Genomic DNA, 21,867 nt, shown 5'->3' on the forward strand with positions numbered 1-21,867 from the left:
ATGTGTTGCCAATATTTAACTGTTGAAGAGGTGGAGCAATAGTTTAAAAACAAACACAACAGCCTCCTGCAGAGAGCTTAACCAATCCTGGAAATCCTATACATGACACATGAGTAACATTTGTACAAACTAACAAATGTAACATAACTAACTATATACCTAAATAAAACAGGTCAGTGAGTCTTCAAAGACTGTGTTCTGAGTAAGCAGTGTCTTAGGCTTGACAACTAAAACAAAAGGAAAGGTGGGTTCTGTTTTTGATTAATCTTTTCTATTTATTTTTCCCTATGTAATATTTACGTGATTATAACAGTGATTAATACATGCATTTTACATGCCTTACTCTTATGAACTCAATGTTCGCATCTGTGAATTTGCATGTTTAGCATTTAATAAGTACGTAATACATAAAAATGGAAACCCCAGACACAGCCTGTCCTGTTGTCGACACGTTACGACGGAAGTGACTGTAAATGACAGCAGTCAGGATTCACCATGAGTCAGCTACAACATACACCTCTACCACGTATCTATGGCAACAAGCCAGGAACAACACAGGAACCCCCCCCCCCCCCCCCCCCCCCATTCAAAGGCTCGCCGAATAAAAAATAAAGTAAATTTAAAAAACACAATGCGGTTGTTGTGACATCCTGTGAACAGAAAGGATGTCACTTTTGCTTTTTGCGGCGAAGCAACGCTGAGGACAGGAGTATAAAAACACGCCTCGTGTGGTGAACAAACGGCGGTATGAGAGGCCGTGCCCTCAGGCCAGCTTTAGCCGAGCCGCCGAGTCAACCAGGTTCTCGGGGAACGTAAAATTGCCGCCTCTGCCCATGAGGGGCGCGCGTGCGCGCTCGCGCTCCTCCCAACCCGCTCGTCAAAGGGGAGGGGGAGGGGGAGGGGGAGGGGGAGGGGTCTGCGAGCTCGTCTGTTAGCATCATGCTAACCGCATTCAGCCATGGCAGCGGAGCAGCTGAAGATCACGGGGGAGAGGATGAGACAGCAAACCTTGACCTGGCGCGGCCGCGAGTGGGAATTGACCATTTGAGAAAGAAAAAAAACGATCGACGAGGATTAATAGCTGAGCGCGGACTGTGACATATAACTACGTAGTATTAATTTTATTTATTTTTTTTGGTACTAAATAATCCGAGAGATGCGCGTTGCGGTGCGCCGTCTGCCCCGGTGTGATGGAGGCGATGTCGTATGACCGTGTTTGTGGTGAATGATCCCGCTCGCCGAGTACCGGCGTCCCGCCGTGACTAACGTCCCCCTCCGCTCCACGTTAACTCCCGTGTGTGAACACAGGATTACGTGTTGTTGGTACACACGGGATTATACCGGATTACACACGCAGTTCGGTCCACACTCGTCAGTTAGCCAGCGAGCTAACGGGCGCTAGCGTCGCCGAGTACGGGCTGCGTTAGCTCGTGGCTAGCCGCTAGCTGACTGACATCTGAGGGAGTGTTTCACCGCTCACTACCGTCGCAGCTGTACTGCGGCTGGTCGTGGTGTGTGTGTGTGTGTGTGTGTGTGTTGTTTGTCTGTATTTGTGTATCTGTGGACTGTGCGGTGTGTTAGCTACCGCTAAAGACGTCATTCCGCCCGCACTAGCCCGTGTGCTAAGCTAACGCTCCGGTCTCGCGGAGCTGCGTTTGCTTTGGGCCACACACGGTGGAGGCTGATTCACGTTTTCACGACATGCATCACGCCGAATCAGCCGGGGACTCTCCCGGGTCCAGGAAGATGGCGCACACGTCTGTTTTCGCCAGCCGTAGAGGCAGCAACACGGGCAGTGGCGGCGTGTCCGTTACGACCAACGCGGCCAACATGAACTGTAACGCCGTCCCGGGCGAGGACCACCAGTCATCGCTGATCATGCATCACACACCGCCGACTGGGTCGTCCTCGCCGGGACCTCTACACCCTCCTCTTAGCCTTAACATGCACGCACAGCCTCAGTCTCTCCAAAGCGCCGGGGCGCAGGTGAAGAAGAAAAGTGGTTTTCAGATTACGAGCGTCCTGCCGGCGCAGGTTAGCGCCAGCGCCAACAACAGTATAGCGGATGACACGGAGAGCTACGACGACATGGACGAGTCGCACACAGAGGACCTGTCCTCGTCTGACATCCTTGACGTGTCTGTCTCCCGGGCCACTGACACCGGGATCCCGGAGAGAAGCTCTTCAGAAGAAACTCTGAATAGCTTACATGGAGGAGAGACTCCAGGAGTTACATCACCCAATGAGCCTGTGATGCAGCACGCACAGTCTACTCAACAAGGATATATGGTGAACGGCACGGTCCATCACCATGGGCACCATCACCATAGCCACCAGCCTCACGGACACCACAAAGACCAGGGGATCCCGCCGGTGACCACACAACCGGTTCAGGGGGCGGCCAGCGCCGCTCCAGCCACAGCCGTGCCGGTGCCATCCGCCGCGGCCATGCCGGGCAGAACCCAGAGAGCCCCCTCGCTCCGAGGTTCTGTGGATGTCGGGACTCCTGGAATAATGAATCAGCCCTTGTCCACATGTGGGGCCGGTGGAGCTGGAACAGGGGGAGGTGTGGTGGGCACTACGGCTGTTGGAACAAGTCTCCCTGGTACAGCGGGGCCTACGGGAACCACCATGACCGCAACGCCAGTCACACCCGTGCAGCCTGCTCCGCCGTCCGGCAGTGCCGCTTCCACAGCGACGGCCTCGCGTTTCCGGGTGGTGAAGCTGGACTCCAGCTCGGAGCCGTTCAGGAAGGGCCGGTGGGTGTGCGCGGAGTACTACGAGAAAGAGGGCGTGACCGCGGCGCCCCCTGCTGACGCGGCGCCCCCACACCGAGCCGTGGAGAGCGTCGTACAGTCTGAGAGCGAGAGCACCAGCGCCAGTTCGTCCGGGAGCTTGATGAGCGGAGATCAGGTGCCACAGCAGGCCTTCGTCCCGACCGCCGCCCACCATCACGCTCTCCCCCAAGATCCTGGAGCACACACCGTCGCCCCGCCCACCGTAGGCCCTATCAACCCGCAAATTGTTCCGGTCCCGGGGCTGCTGGGAACCGAGGGTCAGCCGGCCGCTGTGAGGGTTCAGCAGCAAGTGCCCTACACATTAGAGGCTCAGGCAGGCCAGGGGCAGGGCGGCTACACCATCACCCAGCAGCCCTCCGTGTCCGTCAACCAGGGCCTGCAGTCTGTAGATTATGCCCCGATTCCACAGGGCATGCAGGCCACAGCGCAGCCGCATCAGATGCCACCGGCTCCCAGGCTGACCCCGGTGCCCACACAGATGCCAAGCCTTCCGCTTGGCCCCCCAGTGGCTGCCCCACAGGCTGTGTCTCCCAGGCCCCAAGCTTCAGCTCCTCAGATGGTTCTGGGCCAAGGAAGTGCGCTAAGCCAGGCCCCGCTCCACGCTCAACAGAAACCCACGGAGCAGCAGCAGGGAGCCGTCGGTCCGCCTCCCCCGCCCTCCTCGGCCGCACCGTCCGTCCCCTCCTCCACGCTTCAGAACAGCCTTCAGCCGGGTCTTCTCCCTCAGACCCTCCAGCAGGGAGGTGCCGTCAGTGCTCACTCCGGCGGGCTGGGCCTGGCTCTGCGTCACCAGGGGGGTCAGTCGTCCCAGCCTCCCCCAGCAGGAGGCCCTTACGGCGGGATGGCATCCCTCACCGCCTCCCAGCTGGAGGACGCCGGGCGCCTGCTTTTCCAGCACCAGTCTCTGCTCTCTCTGCCCCGGCTTGGTGCCGGCGGTGTGGCTGGACTCATCGGGCGTGGTGCCTCGGAAGCGGGCAGCGCCCTTACACAGGAGGGCAGTGCCAGTGGAGACGCTGGCGCCTTAGCTGCTACTGCTGGCACAGATGATGACAGGTAAGAGTTGCTGTCATGTCAAATTATTAGACTAAATATTCATACTAATCATACTTGCAGTAAACACACATACAAACATCTTATTTATATAAAAAACTTAATTCCATAATTTTGTCTTTTCATCTGTATAGCTGATTTTTACAGGAATAAGCTATCGAGAGTCCTGCAGTCCACGTTTTGTCCCTGACTGAGATGCTTAATGTTCTCTTACTCTGAACATTCTTATAAGTGGTCAGTGTTGGGCCAGTGTTCTTCTAAATATAGCACTCTTTCTTCTGTCAACCTATTCTCCCTCTTCCTGAATTCCCTCTTATCCACCAAGGAAGCTGTTTTTCCCACTTGACGAACAGACGGTTCCTTCTTGTTTTAAATATTTTGTATTATTTTTGCATTTATATAGCAAAATCTCTGTTTGTTTGGGGTTATTACTTCTTTTCTCTTTTGTTCTGCAATTTGTGTATATATATATATATATATATATATATATATATATATATATATATATATATATATATATATATATATATATATATAAGCTTAAACTATACAAAATCATATTCTTCTCTTAAGTCTGCATTTCTGGCTAGAAGAATGTTACCATTGGCGGCGTTTTGCCATCACCCAGATTTGTAAGGCCGAACACACCTGCTCTCCAGGTGAGACTTGGAGCAGTGGTATGTCCACTGGTGGCTGGGTGTGTAGGAGAATGAACACCTGTGGAATCGATGTCCGTGGTCGCTCCGTGCCTCTATGGTAGCTAATGCAGCTGCAGTAATGTGCATCAGGGCTGTGATCTCGTCAGACGGCAGCGTGGCAAATGTGATGTCTGGTTCTCTCTTCTACCTTTACTCTTCAGAGTCCAGACGGTCAACAGCTGATCCACTGTGGCGGGCAGCGGCTCCAGTTGTGCTGTGTTTAGCTAAGCCCTGCGCTTAAAGTCAGTGCAACCCTTACCATTCTGGCCAGTAGTGCAGAGGTGTGTGTGTGTGTGGGGGGGGGGGGGGCAGTCGGGAGTGTGTATCGTCCTCACTAAGTGTGCATCGGACTTGGCCTGCTCATTGCACTCCCAGCTCCCATCTTGACAGCTGGGACTTAGTCGCCTTGGAAACGCTGAATCACTCCGAGCATGGCACCCAAACGTCGGCGACACTCTGCGTGAGGCGGTCGGCGGGTGCGGTGTGAGGCAGCCCTGTTGTCTGCTGCGCTGCGGGATATTGCTGATTTGATCATTTGACTTTAACTAATGGTTTTGCTCCTCGCCCACTCCAAAAATCTGCATAATGACCCTAAAAGCTTCTCCCTTTGCACCTTCTATATACCTTTCCTTTAGTGGTAATAAAAGTGTGATCTCGTGACTTCAGGTTACAAAAAGATAAAGTTTTATTAAGCAGTGAAACAAACGCCTAGTCTCAAGACAAAAGCCTTATGCAGGGTGTCTAACTGTCACCGCCTGCTAACCCAGAACGTTCTCCTCTGAGGACTGTCAGGGTAATTGTTGTACAGAATGGAGCTTGGAGTACCAGAGTAGTTGTCGCGCGTTCTGTTCAGGTTTGCTTGTGTGAAACGAACGTATTGCGTTTGCAGTGTGTGCCGTTTGATCTTCAGAGCCACGTTCAGTGGTAGATCTTCCTGGTCATCTCACAGCATGAGAAGAACTCTCTCCTCCATCTTGTGGGTGCAGTGCTCTCCTCTCTCCGGCCTCCACTCATGTGTCCTGTGCAGGATTCCTGTTGTTTCCACAAATTAGGCTACATTTAGAAACCTGAAGTCTGACTATAAAGCCAAAGGTTGACGTGGTCAAAACCCTTACTGTAATTGAAGGGTGTGGTCAGAACCCTCACTATCCCTGGAGGGCTTGGCAGATGCAGAAAGGGGAAATCTCATACAAAATACAAAGACATGACCGTGCTGTCCTTTATAGAGTATATAATCAGTTCTTCATAAAAGAGTGGGTGGCGTTTGGTTTCTTCTTTTTTGATAAGCACCACAAAACACTTGTGCCCCTCCTAACAGGTGCGAGCTGGTCTAGAGTGAGACGCTAGACATGCTTTAGTGATACAGCCTACAGCTGAGTGGAAAAAACTCCAGTGCAGGTGCGTGCGTGTACAAGTGAGTAACTCGCAGAGAAGCATGTTGTGTGTATGTTAACACAGTTTTCTAACGCTCTCCCAGTCTTGTCCCTGTAAAGCCTCTGGCGAGATCTTTGGTGAAGTATTCAGTAAGGGTGATAATTAGTGATTAATGGTGAAGTGCGCTTCGACATTAGCTCGGAGCTAGAGGCAGCCCTGTTCATGCTCCATCAGTTTAACTTCATCTGGGGACGTCCAGGTTACACGCGTGAAATGCGTTATAGGCCGAGCGGAGATTCCACGCTCTTGTGCAGTCTGACGCTTCGTGTCCCGCGTCTGACGGGCGTCATGTCCCGCAGCACAGGACACGTCTCCCTCCCTGCTGGTGCTCAGGGAGCCTCGTGGCTTTGGGTGGTGCTGGAGTGGGTGGAGTCACACGAGTGGAGGCTTCACATCACACTCTTTGGCATTATTGCATTTTTCATGCTCGTATTTGTGCCTGAAGTAGCACGTTTGAATAATTGAAACACTCGTCTCTATAAATCTGAGTGGCCCTGGGTAGACGTGTCGGTGCCATGTGACACCGTAGTTTACGGCTTCCCAGGACTCGTTTCCGTTTTGGTCATTAGACGGATAAAAGGTCCGTGCAACATGACTGTGACGTGGGTTTGTGTGCCTGTGTTTCCAGGGCTTAAAGCAAAACAGCCACTTGTGTGTCAGACGAGAACAGAAGTGTGCTGTCTGTCTGTGACGTCCTGTGTAATTGCACTGATGCCATGTGTGTTATACAGTCTAGAGTCTCTTAAGTTGATGTTGAGTGTCTGGAATAGCTGTTGCTTCACCAACATCAAGATGACGGACATCAAAATGGAGCTCATATTTAACCTTGCTGGGTTTTCCAGTGTGTGTACAGATCATAGCAGTAAAACAGTGACTGCTAAATTCACAAACCCGGATGGCGTTGGTGCGTGTAGTTTTGCCCCATAAAATCAGATGAATTAAACTAATCTGACTGATTCTCGGGTAGAAAAAAAACTTGTCCATGTGCTCTTCATAAACAGACAAATGTTTTTGTTTGTTTCCTTGATGGCATGTTTGGATTAAGGAAGCTCAGTTATAGTTCAATTTTGCTTCGTTTTTATGGGTATGACTAAGGGCAGGAATATTTGATGAATCAAATATTTACGATTTGTCCACTGGGTGGCAGCACAGTTCAACTGATGTGGTGGTGTCGGTATCAGGGCTCCATTATTCTCTCACACTAGGAAAGAGAAATTGTTCACATCCCTCTAAGCAAGTGAACAGTGCACAAAACGCGTCACAGTGTTGCAGCCTTGGATTTAGGACGGACTTTATCTCTTTCTTTTTAATGAGATTTCCTAGCTGTAGTGTAGTTGAACTGGGCCCTGACACATTCTCTCATGTATATAAAAGAGAACACACACAGCGTCAGGAGTAGTCCGTGCACAGCGCAAAGAGAGGTTTAGGCCTAAATAAAATCACTGTAGCAAATCTGGGTGTCCCTTTACACATATGCACTTGACTTAGAATGTTCATAAATAAATAGATTTTTTTCTGTGTGAAAATTAGCACATAATTTTATTTCGTTACAATCTGACAAACATTTCATGAATGTCAGTACTACATGGGCCAGATTAATTAATAAATATCAGCAAGTTTAATGTGATAGCAAATAGCGATACTCTACCACGTTTGCTTATTCGTAATGTGTATTACCGTCGTTACTAATGTTAATATAGACGTAATAGAGGAAGATAAAGTAGATGAAGTCTGATTTTTCAGTACTGAAGTCATCAGGTCTCATTGTGGTCAACGTTACAAATGTGTCTTTATGCAGCTGGCAGATTTCATGGTATCACTGGTCTCACTATTAGGGTTAGTTTTAAATACATGGGGGCAAGCTTATGAAAGCCGAATCTGATTGGCTTTCGTCTTTGCATATGCAAATTTTAGTGCAGCGGTAAATTGACTTTGATGAGTTAATTACCGCCATGGTAAGTTTGTGAATAGGAATTAATCTAGCCCCATATATTTAATGAGGTCATGTACCATAAGGGGCATCTGTGCCATCAGGGTGTGTAATGGACCTTTCTGCATGCTTGACGGTATGGAGTAAGGTAAGATGTGCATACAGGTGTGGCCGGCATACAGGTGAGTCCTGGTGTCGTTTCCCCCCACCCCTCGTGTACTGGTGCTGGAGCCCTGTGTAGCAGAAGATACGATGATTGTGAAAAACGGTGTCATTGGGATAGCCACATAGAATTAAATAACACTGGACAAGATTTTTTAAACTATTATTTTAGCAGTTTTACAACTGTAATTTCATGTATAATTATGATTAATGCTGTAGGTTGCAGAAAAGTTCACAGGTGGCATTGTGTACAATCTCTCTCCATCTGATCCTCCCATCTGTTTAGACTAGCATTCCCATTTGTAAGATAACCCCACTAGGGAATGGCTAATCACAGCTTCAGGCTCTTTGCCAGTGTCTTGTGCCTTGTAGCACGGCCATTACCCAAAACAAAAGGGAGATGCACCCATTCCCAGTCTATGTGTCATTTGATCACATTTGATGTGCTGCATTCATTGAGCAGAGCAGAGCTGAGGGAAATACATCATCTTCATGTTGCATTTATTTGTACCATAAAGATGCTTGGATGTAAATATGGAGACCTGCACTATACAGACACTAGCATTATGCAGTATTTGGTTGTGGGTCTGCAGTATGGAATTTGTGTCAAAAATGTTTGTATGTTTCTGTTGCCACCTGTGATCCATCTAAACTCCCCAACTCTGTTGTCAAGACTAAACTGTCTGAATGCAGCTGTGTCTTGTTTCATAGCTAGTATTCTAGCCAAATTAAGTACTGGAAATTTTACCTGTAGGAACAGTTGGAAAAAAATAGAATGTTTCGCAGTAATGTTCAGTCTGAAAGAGCATGACAACACATGACACAAGTAACACATGACAATGTTATCACTGGCCAAGCCAGTTGTCTTCAGAAGCCTCTTCATGGTCAATCAGACATTAATATGGTTTACAGATGCTATACTAATCTATAGAACATTATTCTCCCTTTGAATGCAGGGCCAGGTCTTTTAATGTGCAGAGGGCCCGTTCTACTTTGCTATGGCAACCTGCTTTGCTATGGCAACCAGCATTATGCCCATTGTGACTCTTCAGATTATTTTGATGGCTTAGGTATGATGTAATAATGAATAAGAATAAACATGTGACCTGGCAATTAATGTAATGCAAGTACGTAATCTCAATATAACTGCGTAATGTTTTGCTTGTCTCTGCATGTTTTGTGGTTACTAGTGCAGTAAGATCTTCATTGAAATGCAGGGCTTAAAGTTCAGCTTCTGGATGAACAGATGTGTCTGTATGAGAGCTGAGTTGATCTCATCATTATTGACCAAGGCAGGAGGAGGCCAGTCTGTGTTGGCACACAAGCGTCCCCCTTCAGAGATGAGGAGACCTTTTCAGTGCATACTAATGCATTTATATGATGCAGAGTGTAGTCACTGAAGTGGAGGATTGTGATTTACACTCTAAGTTCATCTTTAAACTGTCCTAATTGCTGTTAAGGAGCTTTTCTGAGTAATACCAACCATTCCTCTCATCATTTTAGTTTAAAGCAACTTTGACAAACTAGAGCCTGCTTTCTGATATTTGAACTCTTCCTCACTCACGTCCCCAGTTCTTCCTCACGCACGCTTTCACTTTGAAGAGGTCACCCCCCCCCCCCCCCCCCCCTCCATGTTCCATTTAGATTCTCTTCTCAGAGTTTGTATTTCCTTTTGGTTCTGATTTATACTCAATTGTGAGAGACTGTGGCCACAAAGGCTGGATTTCTTATGTTGTGGAGGTGTTTTGGTGCGGACACCCATGGATACGCAGGCGCACGTACACTCACGTGTCTGCCTGGGTGTGCCGTCCTTACCTTTATGCTGCGGGTCGTCACTTCGGCTGACTGTGCATGGTAGAGACAAGAGTGGTGCACAGCTAGAGGGAGTGCAGAGAGACCGACTGAGAGACAGACCGAGCCAGGGAGAGTGCAGAGAGACAGACAGGGCGACAGACAGAGCCAGGGAGAGACAGACTGGAATTCCTTTAAACAGTTCTTAACAGCAAGATAAAAATGTACAATTGCTAGTGGACTAAATGCTCTTGATCTGAGCCCTCAGGAGAGAGGCCCTAAACACAGTGTAGAGTGTGTGATGGAGTCACTGTAAGGGAGGTGGGGTCTCTACACAGAGGGCGTGGGGGGCAGCAGGCTCCCTGTTCACATGCCCCCACTCCTTGTAAAAGAGACGGGGTGGAACACGGGAAGAGCTCAGGCCAGGTGCCGCGGAAAGACCAGGACAGGATAACGCTTCACTCTTCTGGGAACTGGAGCAGCTCCACAGTTGAAAAAATCAAAAACCACAACAATAACAATAATGATTCTTTTACCTTTTAAATGAAACTCATCCTTTCATAATATGAGGCGTTATCCAGTAACTTGCTGAGAAACACAGCTCTGCCAAATGATCATTCAAATTGTAAAAAATGAAAGCAATGTTGCATTATTACTTCTTTGTGAATAATTCAGGTAGATTTCATGGTGCAACTCAGATTAGAGAGAGTAAGTCAGATGGATTAAATGGTGTTTCTAACTACCGGCTTGGCAAAAGGCATTAGCTGTAGGTTAAATTTGAATTGGATATAGTGTCATAATGTGTTCTTCAACTAAATAAATCATGTTTGAAGTTAGCTATCTGAGGTCAAGATTAGGCAAATGTGCTATGAACAAGACATTAGCTAAAGGACAGTTTTACCTAACGTAGCATAATGGCCTTGAAGATGAAATCTTGCTGATGTTGATTTCACCCAAACCGATAAGTCTTGGTCTAATTTCAAAACATTTTTATTTCCCTATTTTTTTTTTTTTAACTTCAGTTTCGTCATCTTACAGAAGTAATAAATTGGTTGCAGTCACGTTGTTGAAGCAGACACAGTTGTCTAAATCGCACCACACAATTCCAGTTTCATTTCACATTGAGGAAGTTGAGATTTCACTTCAAATTAAGGTTTGTCCTGGTTTCTATCTGTAGGAGCACGCACAGGCGTGAATGTAAAGCCTCATAGTGGCAAATACAGGTATATATCCTGTGTAATATTCTTATCCTGGGCCTTCAGACCAACTCTAAAAATATAATAACAATGGCAAGTTAATGTCATGTTCAAAACTGTAACAGATCAAAACAAAACGGATAAGTATATCAATGAGCTGACCCAGTACTCTAGGTACTAGGTACTGATCTTGAGAGCATAACCATGACTCTGTGGAAAAGGGCTGGTGGTGTTTAAGGTAGCGGAAGTGAGCACTTGATCTTGGGGGAGCAGATGGAGGTTGAGATGTGTTTAGACTGGGTGAAGTACTGCTAACGTGGTCAAGAGTAACAGAGTACCTCTAAAAGGATAAACAACAGAGTTCACACATGTGTACCGTTTTGGAGGTTCTCTTTTGACCATGGCAGCAGTTCTGTTCAGTAGCTGTCCCTAGAACCGGTACGCTGGTACACCTAATCCAGCATTTTAAAGATCCATTCAGCCCTGAGCCATGTCACAATAACATGTGCACTGCTGTCATAAAGCAGCCTTGAGAAAGGGGATATATAAAATAAGCTAAGTTATTATTGTTCTTTACATTATCATTTGCATAAATAAAATGGAGCTATATATGAGCTATTGTGGAGCCGAGTTATGTAATTGCGTCCCTTAGCCGGGAGATGGCAGTCTATCGTCTTTGTCTGTGACGAGGCAAACGTTAATATGGCTCTGTACACCTGCGCATTGTGAAGAAAAACGTGGACTTTCACAGGTTTAAATTTTATCATTTATATAAATCTAAACTTCTGAAAGTCCACGTTTTTGCCGAGACGTGGTCTTTTTAGTTTGATACCAAGCAAAAAAACGTGGATATATTTGTTCAATCAAATATCTTATTTTACACGATGATTCATTTAATATGTAGACAGCACAAATATGCCATCTGTGTAAAATAGGGATAGTCTGCGTACTTTTGAGCAGGGACAGAATCCATGTCTAAGTCAGTGGTGTGCGTTAGTGCTTTATTAGGGTTGTTTTTAGATTTTACTATGGAAATAATTCGGTGGCTGCAGATTCAGGTCAAACGTAGCCAGTCACGCCTTTGAGCCCCAAGATGTGGGAGCCGCTTCCCCCAGATCTACACGACCCGACATCCGTCTGACAATGTGACCTTTAGAGTCGCAGAGTTATTTATATACACCTATATATGTACAATGAAGTCACCGTTTTGCACAGTGGATCTTTTCTGGCAGCTAAGGGGTTTTTTTCTGGATTGTTTTTGTGGTCCATCTGGTCCTCAGGGAGCGCTGAGCCCGTCCGGCCGGACAGGTAGGTGAGGACTACTACGGGCTCACCCGCTCGGCGGATGTGCACTGCGGGGGCGGGGGGGGGGGGGGGGGGGAGAGCGCAACAAATCCCTGCGTCGAATGAGCGGATGAACGGACGAGCGGATGAATTCGTGGACGGGTGAACGGATGGATGGACGTCCCGGTCGATTCTGTAGCTCGCACTATTTTTCTTCGAGCACAAAAAAAACACGTCCGTGGTTTTCTTAGTGCTCCGTTTGATCCGGTGCAGCCCGACATCGACTCGGATTAGACGCTGCGTACCGACATGCGGGAGTGTCGGTGCTCGGGGACGTGCCACCGTAACCGTGCGGGATAATAACGCGTTTGGACCGAGCACCCCCCCCCCCCCGAGCCGAACTGATGCTGTGTGCCTCTTTCATTTTCGATTTCTGGGATTTGGCTACTGGGTTTTGCGATGGCAGCGGGTCCGTCTTCTTTACTTCATCCCAACCGTGCTGTCTTTATGTGCCCGACGGCGCAGGTTTCTTCTGCGTTACCGATTATGTCCGTCACAACGAATTATTTCGTAACGCTTTTGTTTTTGTTTTGTTACAGCTCTTCGGGTGCCAGTGTGGTTGCCATAGACAACAAGATCGAGCAAGCGATGGTGAGTGTGTGTATTTGTTTATTGTTATGTGTGTGTGTGTGGTTTACACCACAACCATCATACGCTAAAATACGATTCTAGAGTAATTCGCTTCAAGACTAAGCTAAATATAAGAGGAATGAAGAAGAATGGGGAGATTTAAAGACCTAAATAATAGTTTTAGTGTACGCGCTGCTGCATTAGCTCCTCTCGGGGTGAACGGACTGAAGCTGCGGTGTTACCGCCCTGTGGCCTTCGCGTGTTTTCTCGGCGGACTTGGTCGTTTTCCAGCTCGTTTAGTACCGGTATCGGTACCGATGTGGGTCTTGAGGGTGTTGCCGGGGCGGGCAGAGCCGCGTGCGGCCCGGAGGACCAGGCTGGCTCCGCCCACGGCCGGCAGGGACATTTTGTTCCCTGTCCTCCCTCCTGAGCTGCAGCACCAGCGGTTGTGTGTGTTCACTCTGAGGATCATAGGACACGACCTACCTTAAATCAATACGATCGACAGCCTCCTCTCTTCCAGTAAAATATAACCCTTTAATCAAAATGCCAACGATAGACTCGGACGTGTCTCTGATCAGCTCTCCGGTAAGCGCGACCACAACAAGCCCGTTTGGTCAGCCCAGCACTAATGTAAACAGATGTTTCTCATTACTTGTGATGTCTAAAGAACATCGCAGTGTTTCACAACCGTGCTTGTGACTTTAAAATTCTTCTGAAGCTTTGCAAGCCTCGGTGATTCACCTAAAATGTGAAACACGTTGCAGTTGTAGCTGATTTGTTGATTTGACTAGAAATAATTTGTGGGGTGAATTTTGTTTTTATTATTATGTGCAGTAGCTGTCCATAATATGTGGATTCGCCTATATATGAACTGTGTGTGACTTAGTGTGGGAATTCCAGTGAACACATTACAGAGCAAAGTAGTACCACCATCACGGTCAGGGTTTGGTCGTCGGGGTGACACTCTGTAGGTCACTCTGGATAAGAGTGTTTGCCACACAATTAATCAGAAACACCCACCTTCCATCTGCTGTGACTTACATCCATTATTATTATATTTTTGTATTTATTATCTAATAATTATCTAGGTGTGGGACCATTGTAAATGTAGCACAGTGCTGGGACTGCAGTTGCACGAGAGCAGGTGTTGTGTCCGACAGACTCACGCTAGCACAGCAGTGATGGTTGGCGTTTCACGTGCATGGTGGCCACATGCAAAAAGGGGTGAATTTGTCCACACCGTGCATCGTTCGTCCTTTGATGAATTTGTCTAATAGGTGCTCATAGTCCAGGCTGGGTGTAGGAGCACCACCCAGTCTCCACCCGGGGCCTCGTCAGGGGTAAACGTGTGTTTGACCCAAAGAGTCGGGGCTCTGCCACAACAGGCAGAACCCGTGTTCACCCTCCTGAGTGATGGTGTCCGTCACAGCACAGCTGTACAGTTTTTGTAGTTTTAAAATCAAATTGAATATGTTTCACATTACAGGTTGAGGTATGCTGTAGATCAGGGGTCATCAACCTTTTTGAAACCAAGAGCTACTTCTTGGATACCAATTATTGTGGAGGGCTACCAGTTTGATACACACTTGTGAAATCACAAATTTGCTCAATTTTGCTTCACATAGATGAATATAATTAACTATTAATAATAACATATAATTAAACGTGTTATTATTAATAATTAATTATATTCATCTATGTGAAGACACTGATGATGATGATTTCTCACAATAATTATCAACAATAATTTAACAAGGTAGCAAACAGATAAATGTCAACACTTTATTTCTATAAATACTTTATTTCTATAAATATCTGCAAGTATTTACATTTTCAAATGATCACTTCTACAACATTTTCACTAGCCATTAATCATTTTTAACAAATTGTGAACTACAGTCATGGGCGTAGTAGTGGGGGGGAAAGTGGACCTGACTACCCAGGGCTCGAGTAGGGAGAGGGGCCCATTTTGCTCATGTGCCTCGTTTACTGGCATTTATAGGGAGGGGCCCACTGACATTGAGAGTGTACAGGGCCCAGAATTTGCTCCAACAATCCTGACTACAGTGCCCCATATTTGTACAGATTATCAATTATGTTACATACTAAAATTAACTTTCAGATTTTACTGAACCCATCACCAAATCAGCAGCATTTTAAACAAAATTTAACAAAGATCCCGGTCCAGCTGATCAGCTGGACATAGCAGACCCTGATAGCACATACACGTCTCCAATATGTCTGGAAAAGGTCGTAACATCTTAAATGCGTCTGTTCCATTTGGATCGATCTTACATTACATCGTGCTGCAGATGTCTACGCATATACTGTGTTTTTTTAATCTACACCTGATCTGCAATTTGACAGCACAGATCCGTGACTGTTTAACATTGACATATGATCGCGACACGCAAAAAGTTATGTCCATCCAATAACTGCCTTTCACCACGCCGCCGAGTTTCGTATTATAGCAGCGAAACACCACGATGGAAGGCAGTTATTACTATAAACCCTTTATTAAGACATGTTGCCGATGAGCACACGCTCAATTAAATACGTATTCCAGACGAACTGTGTTGCATCCAACAGACGTCTCTGAGATATATACGTGCCCCCAGTTGGACATCGTAGAGAGTGGAGATTACATCGGTCCCAATTTTCGTCTTTAAACACAATGTTTGCAATTATCATTGCTTCTTTGAAAATCTCCCCGTCTGAAAATGCCTTATTTTTCTTGATTAAGAAATGTGTAGGTCTAAATGAGGCTTCGGTTGCTTTTTGGGAGTTTCTCATTGGCCTCGTGAAAAAAGACTCGCGGGCCTTGTAATGTCTCTCCACATTGTGCCGCTTTACCATCGCCACCGTCGCCCCGCAAATGAGACACACGCAGGAATCTTTTACAGTAGTAAAAAGAACTCTTTCTACCATTGACTGTGAAAATGATGTTTTCTTTCTTTTATCTGCCATGTTGTCAGGTGTAAATAAACGCCTCACCTTCACTGCGCTCTGCTAGCTAGTCTCGGAAACCGCGGGCAATCTCTAATAATCTAATATATAACAATTTTACATGTAACAAGTTTTTTTTGTCATTTTCAAGTTTACACCAATGCAAGGCTGATTTTAAAAAATAGCAAAAAAAAAAAAGTGAGCTATTTTTAGAACAGGCCCGCGAGCGTCTCATGACGTCCTTGCAGGCGACCTGGTGCCCTGGTCACCATGTTGGTGACCCCTGCTGTAGATGATGTAACGTGTTCCACGTTAAACTCCCTTCCTCCCTGTGCCTCCGTCTCTCTCCCCTCCCAGGACCTAGTGAAGAGTCACCTGATGTATGCCGTCCGTGAGGAGGTGGAGGTGCTGAAGGAGCAGATTAAAGAGCTGATGGAGCGCAACTCCCAGTTGGAGCAGGAGAACAGCCTCCTGAAGAACCTGGCCAGCCCCGAGCAGCTGGCCCAGTTCCAGGCCCAGGTGCAGACCAGCTCGCCCACCTCCGGCACCCAGCCCGGGGCCCTGGGAGCGCCGGCCCCTCTGCAGAACCTCCCCCCAAACCAGGGCCCCCCCGTGTAGCGACCTCCACACGGGGCACTGGAGGACTGCTGAGCTAAACCAACCGCAACAAAATATGGGGGAGCCTAAATAATAAAATAATACTGTGAACACTCGAGCAACAAGAATGGTAAACGTACCACAATCGCAGGCGGATATCGTACAAAATGTGGACTATGGCTGAATATATATACAATATATATATTGTTTTTGTTTTGTTTTTTGCACATTTTAAATTGTCACATAATGACATCTGTGTGCTGCTTTCCGAGAGCCAAGTCTCCAGAGCTTTACATGCATTCAGACAATCAATACTGACAAAAAACGACCGCAAGTGGACTGTACCAAGAGCACCCGATCGCGGGGGACGAGAACAGATGAGATGGCCTCTGGATCTCGAGAGTCGCACTCCCCGCATGCTAAAGGGGCTTTGTGGTTGCTGGTGTTTGATGGGTATTGTTACGATCAGCAGTGACGGGGGGTCATGCCATTGTTGCCACATTATGCTTTTATGTGACGTATGTTGTTCTTTGGTTTAAGGAGGGGGAGTTTTTCTTTTCTTTATTGTATTTTGTTTTCTAGCTGTGTTAAATAAAAAAGAAGCACTTTTGTAGATGGCTCACATGAAGAGAAGAAACATTGACCATCCTGGCTCCAGCCTTCATCTGGAATGGGGGTTTCTGCGTGGCTTTGGTAGTCTTAGCTGAAAAATCCAGTCTCACCTTTCTGATCAACTTTTTGTTTTTCCTTCCCTCGTTCTCTTTCTTTTTTTTATTATGTTTGTTAACGTTTTGGCGTTGAACCCAAATAGCTACGCCTCAGTGTTCAGACTTTAATCTAGTCATTCCTTCCCTTTTAAACGTGTGACTTGTTTCCTTAAGCAGAGGTACACAGTGGTTGAATAGTGTAACATAGGTGTCTGTGTTTTAAGACCTGCAACGAGGACGTCCACCAAGGGATAGGCAACATTTCTATGGTTTTTGTGTGTGTAAAATAAATGTAAGTCAACTGTAATATAAGTAGCAGAGAGGAACAAAACATCATCTCTGCAGATTGTACAGAAGACGTGCGAGCTGAATCTACCGCTGTTTGGTCCGAGCACCAGATTTGCCTCCGACATCATGAATCAGGAGCAGCACACACACTACAGCTGAAAATCGCATTCTGTTTCCACAGGTTCAAAATTCATGCTGACAGTTGTCTTGTTCAGTGGATGTGTCTGCATCATTGGAAGACTTTGTTTTTGCCTTAGAGTCATGCACTCTGGACAGTCCGCAAGCAGTTTGACCAACACAAACCTTAGAGATAATGACCCGTAAGTGTCAAATTAGAGATAATGACCCATAAGTGTCAAATTTTCTGTGAATTTCATGCATGTTTCCTGAAGAAAACAAAACACATATGAAATGTGATGTAATACAATTGCACTAAACAGCTGCACCTCAACTTTAATAAAATGGAAAAAAAATCCTAGCTTGTAGTATTTATTCTTGTTTGTTTGCCTAGACAAGGCAAGGTCATTTATACAGCACCTTTCAAACGCTGGCAATTCAAAGTGCTTTACACAAGAAAAGAGGAAGTGGGCGTGGCTGAGAGTGCGGCTGAGTGGGTGTGGCTGAGTGGGTGTGCTTAACATAATTGCTCTGAAAATTTCTGATCGATGGGGATTAGTTGGTATTGGTGCTTCTGAGCAGGGCCCTTTTTCAGCCCGGGAGTTTCCGGCCCAAATCCCAAAATTCCGGCCCAAAATTATTTTTCCCTCCCAATAGGCCCAAACTAGAGATTGACATGAGCCGGCCCATCGGGAATCCTCCCAAATCTCCCGATTAGCCACTCCGGCTCTGGTTCTGAGTGTGCGTGGTCACGCAACTGTTGGTGCTCTCGTCCTGTTTTAGTGTGTAGCAGTGCGAGAGGGATGCCAAGGGCCTTCTCAACTGAGCTTTTATTTTGTTTAAATGTTTAGGGAACACGAGACGTAACTGAAGTGTATACAGGATCCACAGTCAGTCTGTCAGTCTATTTGGCTGAACAATTTAAATGATTCATTTAAAAGAAAATGAATAGCACAGCACTGCCACATCACAGGACTACAACACTACACCACATCACACCACACTACAGCACTGCCACACCACACCACCACCACACTACAGCACCACCACCACACTACAGCACAACCACACTACACCACAGTACCACCACACCACACCACACTACAACACCGCACTACAGCACACCACACCGCACCACACCACCACCACCACACTACAGCACAACCACACTACACCACAGTACCACCACAGCACACCACACCACCACCACACCACACTACAACAACACCGCACTACAGCACACCACACTGCACCACACCACCACCACCACACTACAGCACCACCACAGTACCACCACCACCACACAACACGACACCACCACACCACACTACAGCACACCGCACTACACCACACCACCACACCGTACTACAGCACCACACAACACCACACAGCACTACACCACACCACACCACACTACACAACACCACACCGTACTACAGCACCGCACCACACCACACCGTACTACAGCACCACACTGCACTACACCACACCACCACCACCACCACACCACACTACAGCACCACCACACCGCACTACAGCACACCACACCGCACTACACCACAACACCACACCGTACTACAGCACCACACAACACCACACAGCACTACATCACACCACACTACACCACACCACACCGTACTACAGCACCACATCGCACTACACCACCACACCACACTACACCACATCACACCGTACTACAGCACCACACAACACCACACCGCACTACACCACACCACACTACACCACACCACACCGTACTACAGCACCACACCGCACTACACCACACCACACTACACCACACCACACCACACCACACCACATCGCACTACACCACACCACACTACACCACACTACACCACACCACACTACACCACCACACCACACTACACCACACCGCACTACACCACACCACACCACACCACACTACACCACCACACCACACTACACCGCACTACACCACACCACACTACACCACACCACACCACACTACACCACACCACACTACACCACCACACCAGACCACACCACACTACACCACACCACACTGCACTACACCACACCACACTACACCACACCACACTACACCACACTACACTACACCACACTACACTACACCACACCACACCACATCTATGTGCACATACAAGAAGAACAAAGACAACAAGCATCAGAGAGAGAGAGAGAAATAGAGAGAGAGAGCTGAAGACAGAGAGCATGTGTATAGTGGAGTGTTTGGAGCCGACAGGCAGCTCTACTCAGCCTAAACCCACAGGATCATCTTTCAAGTGGCCAGACTGCTTCCTGTCTGTTCCAGGAACCAACAGCATCCCGACTGTACTGCTGCACACTCACTGTTTGCCATTTCAGACTCCCAAACCACCCGCAGGGATTGGGGGAGGGACATGGGCACGGTGGCTCCAGGTGAAATTTGATTGGGGGAGGGGACCTAGGGACGATGGCTCCAGGTGAAATTTGATTGGCCGCAGACGTGCCCAAGTCCTGTCACTTGTGATTGCACTTCAATGGTAAATTTTGATTTACAAATGTGGACTGATGGAGACTGATGGACACTGAGTGTGTTTTCATGCTTTCTTCTCTGCCTGTTGTCATATCTGAGGTGTCAATTAAATCAAAGGCAAATTACTAAAGTTTTACCTGAATAAAAATGAACTTCCTGTTTTTCAGGGTTTATTCAAGAATGTCACACTTTACATTACACGTCACTACATTACACTACATTACACGTCACTACATTACACGTCACTACATTACACTACGTTACTACTTTGCTTCGCGTCACCAGCTAGCTTCTGAGAAGATAACATTGCCTGGGGTAATAACACATTATTAACTATGACTTAAAGACACAACAGTCTACCACAGCAGACCCTGGAAAATAAATAAAAAATAAATTTTATTCAGGGAGGTAAAACTTTAGTCATTTTCATTTTGGTGATTGACACATTAGGCATGCCAAACTGGCAGAGAATAAAGCATGAAAACACAGTTAGTGTCCATTAGTCCATAAGTGTCCATTAATCTGGGGACAGAGTGAGTCTGAGAGCAGAGAGAGAGAGAGTCACATCTGGCTCCTCCCCCACCTGTCAATCTTAGGTTTTGTTTAGCACTTCCTGTCTGTCATTTCCTGGTTATGGTTTTCCCATGTGTTCTCAGTCAGTCATGCCCCTGTTGTTTGTATCTCCGCCCTTATTGTGTTCAGCTGTGTCTTCTGTTCCTTGTTTAGTCAGCATATTTAATCCGTGTGTTTGGTCTTGGTTTGCTTGGTCAGTTATTGTAAGAACTCTTGCTTTGCAATTATGCTTCTTGTTTCCTGCTCATGTTTCAGTCATGTCATGCTTAATGTTTCTGTACTTCTAGTTAATGCTATTTATTTACTGTCTCGTTCGGTCTTTGTTTATTTGTGCTCTTTGTGTTTTTACTTTATCCCTTAATAAACCATATACATATTTGCACTTGCATTCAGTCTCCACCTACCCAACGTAACGGAGAGTGACCACAGAGTGAGTCTGAGAGTAGTGAGAGTGACCACAGTGAGTCTGAGAGTAGTGAGAGTGACCACAGAGTGAGTCTGAGTGTAATGAGAGTGACCACACTGTGTCTGCAGTCTGAAGCCAAAGCAGTGAAGTGCTACACCTTCTTCACCAGCTCAGCAAACATTTAGACACAGCAGTCTATTGGCAGCAGGCACGTGTGGCCACACGTTCATGACATGATGTGAGAAACGTGAGAAACTCCTGGCTTCTGCCCCTATAATGAGGAGGGCTGGTGGCTTGGTTATATTCCACAGTCATATACACAGAGAGCTGTGTTCACAACCTATGCTTGGCAAAAATTTTTCACATTTTTTCAATGGAAAATGCTTTGGTTAGAATCCATTTTATATCAACTCAGAAACAAGAGTGTTCAAGTGTCTTTTGCTCAAGCAAAACAGCAAAAATAGTTTTTGCTGGATTTCCATTTAAAGCATCAGATAGTCTTGTTCATATTTTTTGCCATGATGGTATTTGTGCCCTTGGATATTAAACCCATGACCTTGGTGTGGCCGGGATCTTGATCAATCTGCCTGCTACACCTGATAGTGTCACACTATATCAGATGTCGTATATCAGATCTCTATAACTTGGGCTCAGATGAGTCTGAGAGAAGGAAAAACAGATGAGCTTCTGTCAACACCAGAAAGAAAGAAAAATAATATGGACAAACCACAGTATAAAT

The 21,867-nt window shown here is 46.8% G+C and overlaps 1 protein-coding gene across 1 annotated transcript; it reads left to right on the forward strand.

Moving 5' to 3' along the window:
• The first annotated feature begins 919 nt into the window (after nt 1–919).
• Nucleotides 920–17,992, forward strand: LOC143522180 (TSC22 domain family protein 1). Its single transcript, XM_077015928.1, has 3 exons — nt 920–3,851; nt 12,943–12,994; nt 16,280–17,992. The coding sequence occupies exons 1-3, from the start codon at nt 1,702–1,704 to the stop codon at nt 16,538–16,540; spliced, it is 2,463 nt and encodes an 820-aa protein (XP_076872043.1). The 5' UTR covers nt 920–1,701; the 3' UTR covers nt 16,541–17,992.
• Nucleotides 17,993–21,867: the final 3,875 nt, after the last annotated feature.

Source organism: Brachyhypopomus gauderio, chromosome 8 (assembly GCF_052324685.1).
Source record: "Brachyhypopomus gauderio isolate BG-103 chromosome 8, BGAUD_0.2, whole genome shotgun sequence".
Taxonomy (NCBI): Eukaryota; Metazoa; Chordata; class Actinopteri; order Gymnotiformes; family Hypopomidae; genus Brachyhypopomus; species Brachyhypopomus gauderio.

Excerpts from the sequence above, each read along its gene's own strand:
- LOC143522180 (XM_077015928.1), top strand. The coding sequence starts at position 1,702 with ATGCATCACGCCGAATCAGCCGGGGACTCTCCCGGGTCCAGGAAGATG. Across the intron at positions 3,852-12,942 it reads GCTGGCACAGATGATGACAG|CTCTTCGGGTGCCAGTGTGG; the intron begins GTAAGAGTTGCT and ends GTTTTGTTACAG. Across the intron at positions 12,995-16,279 it reads ACAAGATCGAGCAAGCGATG|GACCTAGTGAAGAGTCACCT; the intron begins GTGAGTGTGTGT and ends CTCCCCTCCCAG.